Below are 13,993 nucleotides of genomic sequence, written 5' to 3'. Positions count from 1 at the left end.
CTATGCTTGCTGGTGCATGAAATCCTAAATTGCAGTTATTAAACACCATTTCAAGGACAGGGCACCATCTGTGGCACTGTGTCAGCCTGCTGGCACTGTCCATGCCCAACATCACTGCGCTGAGATCTACTCCAGTTTCATCAGCTGGAGAGCAAGCTGTGGCATTGGAGTACACAGCCCGGGCCGTGTGGACAGTTACTGCACTGTGTACTGTAGTTCACGGTGCTGCTTTTACTGTTCAGACTGCTTCCAATTCATTCACTTTCCAAAAACAGGATGGAAAGTGTAATTCCCTGTCAAATGTCAGCTAATTATCTTCGAATTAGTCACCTACCCTTTCACATGGACATGCAGTGTGGAGTAGTGGTTAGGGCTCTGGACTCTTGACCGGAGGGTTGTGGGTTCAATCCCCAGTGGGGGACACTGCTGTTGTACCCTTGAGCAAGGTACTTTACCTAGATTGCTCCAGTAAAAACCCAACTGTATAAATGGGTAATTGTATGTAAAATAATGTGATATCTGTATAATGTGAAATAATGTATAATGTGATATCTTGTAACAATTGTAAGTCGCCCTGGATAAGGGCGTCTGCTAAAAAATAAATAATAATAATAATAACATGCTGGGTGAGCAGAACCCCCCCCCCCCCCCCCCCCGCAACACACACACACACCCTTACTGGTCATTGTCATGGTTCTCTAGAGATGGGGAAATGTGCTTGCTGCCAATTGGAGAGCTTGGTCACTACAATGATAAGCCAGAGATACGAGCCAGTAGACCCCTGCTAAATCTGCTCTGGATCCATTAGACCAAAACGAAAGCGAACCCAAATCCACAAAGTAAATACAGACATGCAATTAAGGGATATTTAAATCCTTACAGAATACGACTCCTATCTGACTGAGGCCATTATGATTCATAGTCGTCACACTTTAAATACCCCTGGGACAAACAAATATAGTATTTACCCACTTAAGATAACACCAGGTGTAATGGGTAGTAACCCCCCTGGACGAGACCTCCCAAGGGGCGGCGCACAATTGGCCTAGCGTCGCCCGGGTGGGGAGGGCGCCAGCGACCCCTGTGGACTGGCCGGCCGCCATCGGGCTTGCCTGCAAGCTGCCCAGAGCTGCGTTGTCCTCCAACGCTGTAGCTCTGAGGTGGCTGCATGGTGGGCCTGCAGAGTGAAAAGAAGCGGTCGGCTGACGGCACACGCTTCTGAGGACAGCATGTGTTCGTCTTCGCCGCTCCTGAGTCAGCGCAGGGGTGGTAGTGGTGAGCGGAGCCTAAAATAATTGGCTATTTCAAATTGGGAGAAAAACAGGGTAAAAATCAATTGGCGATTACTAAATATTAAAAAAAAGAAGAAGAAATACAGACTCTGGACTCACAGCGTCTCCATAACCTATTAGCATGCGACTGCCCAATAAAACAATATGCAGTACAGTCCTCTGTAAACTTGTGCCATTTACATCAGAGAGCTAATTATGGATTGCAATATCCTCAAGCAGCATCAACCCACACCGAAGAACCTGCTGCACCGCATTCTGGATCTCAAGCAGCAGCAACCCACACCGAAGAACCTGCTGCACCGCATTCTGGATCTCAAGCAGCATCAACCCACACCGAAGAACCTGCTGCACCGCATTCTGGATCTCAAGCAGCAGCAACCCACACCGCAGAACCTGCTGCACCGCATTCTGGATCTCAAGCAGCATCAACCCACACCGAAGAACCTGCTGCACCGCATTCTGGATCTCAAGCAGCATCAACCCACACAGCAGAACCTGCTGCACCGCATTCTGGATCTCAAGCAGCATCAACCCACACCGCAGAACCTGCTGCACCGCATTCTGGATCTCAAGCACCATCAACCCACACTGCAGAACCTGCTGCACCGCATTCTGGATCTCAAGCACCATCAACCCACACCGCAGAACCTGCTGCACCGCATTCTGGATCTCAAGCAGCATCAACCCACACTGCAGAACCTGCTGCACCGCATTCTGGATCTCAAGCACCATCAACCCACACCGCAGAACCTGCTGCACCGCATTCTGGATCTCAAGCAGCATCAACCCACACCGAAGAACCTGCTGCACTGCATTCTGGATCTCAAGCAGCATCAACCCACACAGCAGAACCTGCTGCACCGCATTCTGGATCTCAAGCAGCATCAACCCACACCGCAGAACCTGCTGCACCGCATTCTGGATCTCAAGCAGCATCAACCCACACCGCAGAACCTGCTGCACCGCATTCTGGATCTCAAGCAGCAGCAACCCACACCGCAGAACCTGCTGCACCGCATTCTGGATCTCAAGCAGCAGCAACCCACACCGCAGAACCTGCTGCACCGCATTCTGGATCTCAAGCAGCATCAACCCACACCGCAGAACCTGCTGCACCGCATTCTGGATCTCAAGCAGCAGCAACCCACACTGCAGAACCTGCTGCACCGCATTCTGGATCTCAAGCAGCATCAACCCACACAGCAGAACCTGCTGCACTGCATTCTGGATCTCAAGCAGCATCAACCCACACAGCAGAACCTGCTGCACCGCATTCTGGATCTCAAGCAGCATCAACCCACACCGAAGAACCTGCTGCACCGCATTCTGGATCTCAAGCAGCATCAACCCACACCGAAGAACCTGCTGCACCGCATTCTGGATCTCAAGCAGCATCAACCCACACTGCAGAACCTGCTGCACCGCATTCTGGATCTCAAGCAGCATCAACCCACACAGCAGAACCTGCTGCACCGCATTCTGGATCTCATTCTGGATCTCAAGCAGCATCAACCCACACAGCAGAACCTGCTGCACTGCATTCTGGATCTCAAGCAGCATCAACCCACACCGAAGAACCTGCTGCACCGCATTCTGGATCTCAAGCAGCAGCAACCCACACTGCAGAACCTGCTGCACCGCATTCTGGATCTCAAGCAGCATCAACCCACACCGAAGAACCTGCTGCACCGCATTCTGGATCTCAAGCAGCATCAACCCACACCGAAGAACCTGCTGCACCGCATTCTGGATCTCAAGCAGCATCAACCCACACTGCAGAACCTGCTGCACCGCATTCTGGATCTCAAGCACCATCAACCCACACAGCAGAACCTGCTGCACTGCATTCTGGATCTCAAGCAGCATCAACCCACACCGCAGAACCTGCTGCACCGCATTCTGGATCTCAAGCAGCATCAACCCACACAGCAGAACCTGCTGCACCGCATTCTGGATCTCAAGCAGCATCAACCCACACCGCAGAACCTGCTGCACCGCATTCTGGATCTCAAGCAGCATCAACCCACACAGCAGAACCTGCTGCACCGCATTCTGGATCTCAAGCAGCATCAACCCACACCGCAGAACCTGCTGCACCGCATTCTGGATCTCAAGCAGCATCAACCCACACCGCAGAACCTGCTGCACCGCATTCTGGATCTCAAGCACCATCAACCCACACTGCAGAACCTGCTGCACCGCATTCTGGATCTCAAGCAGCATCAACCCACACCGCAGAACCTGCTGCACCGCATTCTGGATCTCAAGCATCATCAACCCACACCGCAGAACCTGCTGCACCGCATTCTGGATCTCAAGCAGCATCAACCCACACCGCAGAACCTGCTGCACCACATTCTGAATATCTGCTGGAAATGACACCCCACCAGTGCTTACATTACATTTTATTAGATCATGTGTTATTCATGATCATGAAGTCCCGGGAGATACAGTAGTAATAATAATTAAATACATCCACACGGAATATCATCTATTACATGTTTTTACAACACTGTTCTTTTAAATTTAGCTACGTGTTGTGTTGAGCTTCATAGCCGGTGTGAAATTTCACTGGTTTGATTACGGGAACACGTCTAACTTGAAATTCCTCAAAATAGGATGCTGAAAATATATGTTGCAAATACGTCTGTGATTTCACACTTCTAAAAGATGGAAAACATTTAGACTGGTAGCATGCTGATTTGGAAGGTATCAAATTACATGGTACTTAATGGGTTAAGAGGACACAAAATAAGCTTAAACCTTATTGCATTCTGTCACCCTCCCTTAATGTGCATACTGCTCTGCTAAATCTTTTTTGTTGTTGGTTTATGCTCAGCACTGAAGTGCAGTAATCATCAGACCATGTTATGTATGCACTCCCTTGCCCAAATGATGTGTTAATTACAGAGCTATTGTGCCGTTAACGAAGCAGAAGAATACTCGCATTTAGCATTGTGCAAGTATTGTGCTTCTCGGAGCAGAGACAGTGCTAATCAATTCGAAGTGATCCGTCCATTTCAGAGAAGTTCTGCATAATTACAATGTGTTAAATTTTCAACTGCTAATTAAAATTAGCAGTTGAAAATGAATTTTGTATGCTTCATTGACATTTTTATTCCCGGATAAAGAAATATGTCACCCCCCCACCCCCCGACAATGAAATGAACTGCTTCATTGCAACTTTCCTGTCTATCTGTCAATGGGAGAGGAACAGGAGGGTCTACAAGGACCTACTGTAATTAGCACTTCGAATCCTGTGTTACAACACACCGAAACACACCTCCTACAATACAATACGCAGTATTAGGCCAGCATCACGGGTCATGGATACACACACTGTAGCTTTTGTATCTATTGTTTTTATAATCAATTATTAGCACAGGTATTTTTGGCTACTTTTAAACAGAAGCCTTACTGACCGGTGAGATTCGGTATGACGCATACAGCACTCCCACCAAGTCAAATTTTTCCCTTATCTAGACTTGCCATACAGTTGTGCATGCAAAACCAGAAACCTACTCTCTACCCTGTCTAGAGCCGACGATTAGAACTTAAACAGTACAGCTTTTCACCATACTGATTTCCTAAACTAAATACACCCGTATTGCACTGCCTCAGATACTGTACATTGTAATTCACAGTGTAGGTTTACATGTAACTCTGCAGTATATGTGAATTGGCACTACAGGAAGCTTGGCGATTCTGGATGGATATGCGTGCAGCGAATTGGAAGAGTAGCTGAACCAAAGACCAGGCCTGCTTCTTAGATAATCGGTTCATGTCCTGCCTGATGCTGGGCAGAACTAACTAGGACAAATAATGCAGAGTCCCACCTGCTGCGCCTGCAATGCACATCACAGCACGGCACTCGTAGTGACCTCATCTGCCACCCATCATAGCAGGAGATCAGAAAACAAAGGGCACATCTACTGTAGTTATGTGAATAGTAACATCCCCACACCAGTACAAAAATAAAGAAATACAACGTGTGCACACCCTCATGCCCCACTTCACCGAATAAAACCATCACAAGGACTTACACTCCACTTCATTTAAAAAACACTGAATACAAAAAAAAATGTAGGTGGCTCTGCTTACAGTTCTTTTTTTAGACAGTTATTCATTCATAATTGGGTAGAACAGAGCAATTCTAGATGTTTCGGATTGCAGAATGCTGTTCATCGGAATGCACTGCCCAGGTGTTCTGCCAGCTACTTAATGCCTTATTGTGGATATATGTGGATGGGTTTTAATTTCTGATTTACGGTTGAGAAACTACAGGGGCTGTAACACACCCATATATGGTCATTTTAATACGGCACTATAGGGTTAAAACCAAAGATACCAGCGGTAGTGTACCTGGCGGGTGTGTGCTGGCTAGTGGAAAGGTGCCTGCTAATCCTTTAACTCGCTTGTCATTATTCGTTAGGCCTACTGTTTTATTTTTGGAGTATTTTGAACAGAAATTAAAAAATGTTCACATATTTTATTTGTCCCTTTTGAAGTGCGAGTGGGCCCTGGAGCAGCTGCACCACCTGCACTTATGATAGCTGCGTCCCTGCTTTAGTGTGCAGAACCCTGCCTGGTGGTTACAGCACAGCATTCAGAGCATTCAGTAGCAACATGCATTTAGCTGCCAAATGTTTTAATGCCGAGACTTATTGAGATTTGCATCCCGGATTTAAATTAAATCAAACTGAACACAGACAGAACAGTTCCCATTATTGTGTTAATGGGTTTTATCTCTCTCATGTGACGGGAAACCAAATGCAACAAATCCCTTAACATCCCAACTTTAGAAATGTCCTCCTCTGGGCTGCTGCAGCGAGTTTAGTTATTACCGGATTTCGATATTCGCATGCATGCCTTTTAATGGACTAAAATAATAATAACCTACATGCATGTACATACATGCATGGCCAGAACACTGGGAACATTAAAACCAGTCATTATTTTGCTTTTGTGTACATTGTTTGAAATCCTAAATAGTGTATATTTGTTGCTACATAATTTTACTGGATGATGCTTCTCCAGTTACATTCACAATTCTTTCCACATTTTAAAAAACAGGACACACAATTGGTTACACAAGACCAGACCTTGGATAACGTTTTAACTTTTGAACTATCAACACCTCTGCAGCAGCACTAACTTGTGGGTACTGATCATCAGCTCAGAAGGCTTACTGTGCCCAGTGCAACTCTGCAGTAGTCATCATCTCCGAAACATGCAGCATGCCTCACTTGGCTCATTAGCCAGCTTTGCACTGGTTAGTTAGACAGACAATGGAGCACAACTCAAGGATGAGCTGGGGGCCGCGTTCAGCAGTCAATTACAGTTAAACAAACACTCAAGGCTTTACAGAGCAGGGGGAGAACACAAAGGACCGCAGGCTTGAAATTATGCTTAACGGCTTAAAGGATTGTCTTTTTTTCCAAGGTGAGGGATTGAATGGGCGCCCTCATGCTGCCAAGCACAGTATTCAGTGTTCATAATGTCAGGGGCTGTGCTTCACTCACTGCAACACTCTGTTCACACACCGCTTATTACCCAATGTTGAAAGCAGAAGTAAACCATAAAAAAGTAGCATGTTTTCCTTTGTTTTGTACAAGATGGATTTCTTTAGGTTTTAGTGTAATATCTCCCCAGGAGATTCACATCCCCTAAGGGGTTCATGATGTAGTTTCAAAACAGCTCTTGTGTAAGTGTCTGTTATTAACAGTAGAGATTAAAACCATCTTTTTTTTCATAATAGTTAAGGAATGGTTTATAAATACTTTATATTTTCTGAAAGATTTTTGTAGTTCTTTAATGCATACGCATGGATGATATCCTTTCACTCATTTCAGTTTAATGGTCGCTTATTCATTCGGTACACAGACCAGCAAAATATCCTTTGGGGTGCCGATCTCTCAGAGCAACTGGAAATGTTTTAATGTGATTATGTAACACTATGCAAACTGCACGTGACAGAACAGATTTAAAACAAATAAACTAGAAAACTCACACAAGCACCCAGGTACAAGGAGTCCATTACTTCTGCAGCACGGGAGCTGAACTCAGAGCCTAGCTGCCACCTCCCAGCTTTACAGCGCTCAGACCGCCCTGGTTGTCCCATTCCCTGCGGAGTGGTTTCCAATTCCACGCTACATCCTTCCTTCAGGTACAATCTACCACTCTCGCGCATCTCCTGTCCAAACTCGCTCAAGCACAAATGATTTATGAAAAGAACACTGCCTTGAAAGTCATTCGAGGGATGTGCCACTTGCCACGCAGTGTGTGAGGGAAAACAACACCATAAGCTGCCAGTCACAAGCAGACCCATTCCAGTTATAGCAAGTGAAGTGCACTTACCATCCCCGGAGCGGTTTTTATTATCCCTTAGTTAGTGGATAGCGGGCCCCTTTGAGACTCATGAGTGCAGCTGTCCTTTAACTGTGCAAAGCCACTCCTTGCTGGCCTCTCTGCTGCTGTAAACACTATTCTATCAACCTGACCTAATCACCTGGGATTGAGCAGCAGTAGCGTTCCTTCAGAGACGACTGTCAAGACGGGGCTCGTCTGTCCACCTGTAAGGTTTGGATCCAAACGCACTGCCGCGAGGTGAGAATGAGCCTGCACCAGCTTTTGGATTGCATGTTTAAAACCCTGGCTGGTCTGAAACTGCAGAGTTAACCAGCTGCTGTGTGCATTTCAACTGACCTGGCTAAAAGCATGGGCATCTTAATTCTCTCACAACAGTTATCAAAATATTTGACACCGTAACCCTGTTTGAAACAAATGTACTGGCTTTATGGTCAAGCTTAAAAACAAAGCTTCAGCATTGTTTGTGACAAGTTCATTTTTTTTTTTGCTGTAGCTAGTAGATATTTTTTAAAAAAAGATATTTACTAATTGCTACATATAGCTGTTTAATACCCTACAACATTATAGGCTTTTAACAAAGATAATTTGCCATGAATGCATCATTTCAGCTGCGACCTGCACAATTTACTTTGCAAAACGTTACTGTGATAGGTTGGTAATAATGCTACTGTGGTTTTTCCGTAGGCCTAACATTATCACACAAGTTCCCTGCCATGCGTTAATGAATACTTTGCTTATCCAAGCGTGTCCAGATGCTGACAGAGATAGATCTGCTAATGTGGGGAAACAATCCCTGCGCCTGGAAATCATTTCTCGATGAATCCTTTATCCTGTAAAGCATGAACTTGATTAATTGGAAAGGAAAAGTAATTTCACAGGACCCTCCCCACCCCCCCCACCCCCCCACCCCCTCCAGGCAGCAACACAGCTTGAAACCAACAGATGGAAAAAAAATAAAAAGGAGATGACAAACACACAGATAAAGTGCAGGAATTATTTCTTTATGACGTGAATTCTACTTTTTCACTCTGCGATAAACATGAGATTGCGAGACCAGAGGCCAAGGTTTGTAGTGGCGAGTTATACAGTAGCGATGTGACAAGTGCTTAGTTATGTTCGGGTCAACCCGATTTCCAATCAGTCACTCATTCAGCACCACTGCGTGCCGTGCTGTGAATGAGAGCCTTGGTGACGTTCATTTATCCAAATCACACAGGAATTTTCAATACCAAATGAAAGACTGTGAGAACAAACAATACTCGCTGTCCAATTAGGGGTCTGGAAACTAGAGCACCTTTCCCATATAAATCAGGGCTTTTTTAGCCTGGCCAATAATGAGATACTGAGTTATCATCACGCCTGGCTGGCCATGGGGTAAACACTCCAATACAAGGAGGCTGCCACTGTGTTTTACAATGTCGCAAAGCAGCAAAGCCTTTGAAAAATAACAGCAGTCTATGTCTTTCTATAAACCTCCTCACCTGCTAAAAAAAAGCTGGAAGCAATCAGGCAGTGTTAAAAGGTTCCTAACCCAGCGGGTCAATGCAACTGTTCAACGCACCACACTAATAACATGACAAGAAAGCCTGGTGGGGACATGGTACATCAAACGCATGCATCATCCTAGCACAGAAACACTTGAATTCTCTGGTGTACTGCGGATCTGTACAGTGCACACGGTTAGATTAAATTAATGCAACTTTGCAAGGGAATGAAGCAGATATTATACAAATATGTTCAAAAGCGATTTTGTAGGATGACTCTCTTCATCAAAAGCGATTACAAAATGAGTGTCCGACCCTCTTCGTGCTCAAAGTCTCGCTCTGTTGTGAGCTCTCCTGGTCTGAACAAGTACAGAACATCTTTTTAATTTTTTTTTTACTGATCACTGAATCGCTTGAACTATTCCTGCCAGACGAGAGTCATTTTTAATAACAAGTCATCTTGTTAGCTTTTCTTCATTGACAGACTGGCTGATCTAATTCAAAGAGAGCTCCGATGTGAGCAGTTTGAATAATTACCAGCTTGAACGAGGTTGTGCGTCAATGGCCACTCTATTCAAAAGCCTTGAGTCTAGAATTGCTCCTTAATGAAACCTGTACTCTGCAGTAGCACCAGAGCAGGTGACTGGAGCAGGAGCATCCTGTATTACAGACCACTCCTGCATGGGAGAGCCAGTTCAAACACATTGCTGCAGGGTATATAAAGATGAATAAATAAAACACCATCAGGGACTGACCGCCTGCACCCTCCTGTTTCATCACTACGCTGTCTCTCTAGTTACACAGCGCTCTTGTGTGATGAGAGCATCGGGTTATTGGATATGTCCTGGAGGGGGAAAAAAAATAATAATAAACTAAAAAATAATTATTACACAATATATAAGGGCTGGACAAAAAAAAAAAATTGAATGCAGCAAATGCATCTCTGATTCTGTTAAATTCTGCTCGTTGGTAGAAGCTGGGTTGGCGAGTGCTTCTGTATCCAAGACACATAGCAGATGCTTAACTAGGAAGAGCCTCCAATGCGATGGCCCCAGGGGTTGGTATACAGTAGAGACAGACAGCTGTAGCTGCTGACTTCCACCCCTAACACAAGTTCCCTGTAGGCAGTGCATCACTGAGGAGGGGTGCATATCCCTGCAGAGCAAGTCAAACCCCCTTGGGCATGGCACCTGGTTGCAATAGCCGTTTCTACATGTTGTTGTCTCCTGTAAATGCAGTCTCAACACTGAATGTCCTAAATGACACTTAATGACGAGACAGCATTGCCAGCAGCTGAGCCCCAAATATCCCTGAACCACAGCCTTTTAAAAGGCAGGATTCCCTGCTGCTCCAGAAATGTGCCCTCCCTCCCCTATGCAGGGCTCAGGTCTGCATGCTGTCTGGTGCATGGGCTTTTAAGACACATGCAGCTAAATAGTTAAAGCTATTTACTCCAAAAAGTCATTAACCCATTCTTGTCTCGAAGAAAAAAAAATAACATTTCTAAAACCAATAATAAACAATTTTAGACTAAATCACTACAAGCACCTAAATCCGATATCTGAGTTGTTTATTTCTGGCTTGGTAACTTTATTGGGTGTGTTTCTACTATCTGAAAAAACATACTGAAGACAATTTGGAGTAAACGGACCCTCTGTACTCCCTGTTAACTTTTACATATTGGGTTTCATACACCAAACGAATGATCTGAGCCGACCAGCCATGCTGTATCTGTCAGGGAGCTGGGATTTGTCAGCCTTTTAGCACACAGATTAGCCTCCCATTCAGCTACTGAAAACACTAAAAGTAAGTTCAAATAAGCACCAATATCCCAGCTTGTGTTTCTTCTTACCTGAAGCCCTCTCCTTCGCAGTATGCTCGAGTCCATGTTCATGTGTCAGAGCAGCAGCGTGCACAGAAAGCACGCTCTCTCACAAAACAAATCCGGGTCCCTCCTGCTGGGGAAGTCCCAGAGAAGTTATCCTGCTGCCACAGAGGGGGCAGATACAAACACACGCCGAGCCCACATCCGTCACCCTCCGAGGAGCCTGAAGAGAGTGGCTTTGCAAAAGTGTGCCAGGGGCTGCCGGGGCAGAGTATCACTCAAGAGGGAAGGAAGGGAAACAGATCCATCCACAGGTCTGCCTATTCAAACTGTAAACACTGATAACTGTAGGAGGTAGACCAGACAGGTCTCTCCCAAATAAAACCACTTCTCAGATGAGATTTCAATACAGACGGTTATCACTGCAGGGTAACGTTGGAGGGCTGTTTTGTCTTCCTTCCTTGTTTCTTTTGTTTTGCTCTGCGTTACAGCATTTTCTGAAATCCCTCCATCTGATCGTTTCCTTTCATCTGCCTCCTAGTCCCATCTGTTTCTGCGGTGTGGCAGTCTCTCCAAGGCTGAGAGATGCAGAGAGAGACACAGAGCGCTAAACTGTCCTGCACATTCGGTGCAAGAGCTTTTCCACTCTGCAGCTCCTCTTGCTGATCGCCCTTCTGTGCCAAAAGAGGCTCTCCCCCACAGGTCTCCAGTTTCAGCAGCAGCAGATGCACGTGTGCAGTGTGAGCTCAGCCCACTCCGGATTTCTCCCAGTCACGTATTCATCATAACAAGCTCCCACCGACAGCCAGAGTTAGTCAGTCTAAAGGCAGACTTCCTCTAAAGCCGCTGGACAGGGCTGTACTGCCAGGGTAGTGCTTAAGGGGCGGTGGAGGAGGGAGGGAGAGAGTGCAGGATCTTTATATGTGTCGACAGTCATAGGGGGGGTCACAGGCTAATTTCTTTCTCTCTCTCAAGGATATACATGTGTTCCCTTTATGTTCCAGGATAATCCAGACATTGCATAATTCATAACCCCTTGTTCTACCATTTCACCAAGTCAGTGATGGAACAAAAAGGATATTTTAAAGCCTCAATTTTAGATAATTATGTAAGAATAATCTATTTTTCACCCCCCACTGTAACCTTGCACACCAGCCCCTGTATAATTTCAAAAGAGCTGTTTCTCAGCCAGGAACTGCAGAGCGCAGGCAGTGTGATAATAGCTAGAGCCAACAGTAAAGTCCTCCCTTAAATGAAGGTACTGTGAAGCAGCTATCCAGGTCCAGAATCCAAAGCTTATACTGAACTGGCAAAATGACAATGGAAAACCGGATCCAATAGTAAATCAGGAGGAGGGCTAAGCACACCGAAAGCAGCAGGCAGTAGTAGCAGCTTTCTTTTATAGTGTTGAGTATCTGCTTTAAAAAACACAGACTAGCTGTGACGCTCTCTGTCATTCAGTGACTTGCATGTCTAATAAAGAAAGGCAGCAGCTGCATTAGTGGAAACAAAGCAAAAACAGAAAAACAAAGTCTGTATGAAATTAATTTTCTACAAGCTGCCACAAAGCGCAAAGCCAGGCGCTTAGAAATAAATTCCGTTCTGGCCCTTCAGCCTTCCGGATCGCACGTTCCGAAGGTGCCAAGATGTGCAGCTGCTCCGGAGATAATAGCATTCCTCCCACACCGCGCCTGCCTGCCTGCCTGCCTGCCTGCCTGCCTGCCTGCCTGCCTGAGCTTCGTGGAAACTTTCAGTGTTTGAGGGGAGGACGAGGACGAAGGCACAGTCGTCTCTTACTGAAGCCCGACGGATAGATGAGTGTAAGTGTATCAGGAGTGAGAAAGTTCAGGCCTGGCTGGGGGGTTTTTTATGCAAAAGAAAGAAACCTGTTTGCTTAGAGACAGGGGTCTCAGCTTGTTACATCATCATGCATATCCATAGTTTTGCATTTGACTTTCATGCATACACCAGTTATTGATTAATGCTGTGCTAGCTGCAGTACATAGTACAGTACTGTAACAGCTGATGGCTCCCCTCAGCCAGAGCACTTAACTTTAACACAAGATTAACAGCCTTATTTCCTACTAGACCACAACAATACTGTAGGACTACCGAGGGATGAGGAGATGTAAATAAAATAACACTTACTGTACAGCACTCAATTCATCAAACAGCATCAAATGGTTTACACTGCACTATGTATAATGTATACTAACACTACATACATCAGAGTCTGCAAGTGTGGTGAATACAAACCTTTTAGCAAAAACAACTGTTTCAAATTACTGCTTGAAATGAATACCAGACCGTCACACGAGACAGATTGGGAGCAGAACTGTATTTGTTTGCTCCATTGCTTAGCCAAAGGCAACTATTATTTTCTCATAACAACTCCAGAAACAAGCAATGTGTCACAGTCACTTAAAACTGAATGTGCTTAACAGACGTGTAAGGGATGTTAACCCATTCTCCGTGGGAGAAACACACACACGCAGGGAAAGAGCTGTGCTGCCTGAAAACCTAACAGAGCGTGCATTACTTAAATAATAAACCAACGACAGATTACTGTACTGCAGCACTCAACGCAGGTCCTTACACTTCAATAACTGCCATGTAAATATTTAACTCAAACGCTTCCCAAGTGGCGAGATCCCTCGTAAATACGGTGCAGTTCATTACCCTGAGATTACTAAAGTAAATGCAGTGTAACGTCACTGTGCAGGCCACTGAAATAGAACCTCATTCTACACCAGGGTGCAGGTCACTCCGAAGGTGTTCAATGGACTTGTGAAATGAGGTCACACAGCGAGCCTGCTCTGGTAACAGTGAGGTCCTAGTCCTGCAGCACTACCTCTTTTTTTTTCCCCTCTCCATATCTGTTGATATTCCATGTTTCTTATCAATTTGTTTCAGTACGAAACAGGTCTGCTTATAGTATGATGTATTTTGAGCCCTTAACTCCCTCACATCCACAATCTCATAACTGCTGGTGGTTGAGGAGCACTAACAGTAACCACAATTGT

The 13,993-nt window shown here is 45.4% G+C and overlaps 1 protein-coding gene across 7 annotated transcripts in view; it reads right to left on the bottom strand.

Annotated features, from left to right (window-relative positions):
• The window catches only part of LOC117404595 (microtubule-associated serine/threonine-protein kinase 2-like), a 103,033-nt gene that overhangs the window by 51,348 nt on the left and 37,692 nt on the right, over window positions 1-13,993 (bottom strand). The window contains exon 1 of one of the 7 annotated variants that reach the window (XM_059031470.1): window positions 10,998-11,768. The exons of the other annotated variants lie outside the window; for them this stretch is intronic. Within the exon in view, the coding sequence (XP_058887453.1) occupies window positions 10,998-11,039 (42 nt within the window). The 5' untranslated portion in view covers window positions 11,040-11,768. Of the gene's footprint in view, window positions 1-10,997; window positions 11,769-13,993 lie in introns of those variants that run through there. 7 annotated transcript variants of the gene reach the window in all.

This window comes from Acipenser ruthenus, chromosome 10 (genome assembly GCF_902713425.1).
Source record: "Acipenser ruthenus chromosome 10, fAciRut3.2 maternal haplotype, whole genome shotgun sequence".
Lineage (NCBI taxonomy): Eukaryota > Metazoa > Chordata > Actinopteri > Acipenseriformes > Acipenseridae > Acipenser > Acipenser ruthenus.
This window is presented reverse-complemented; position numbering and strand designations above follow the sequence as displayed.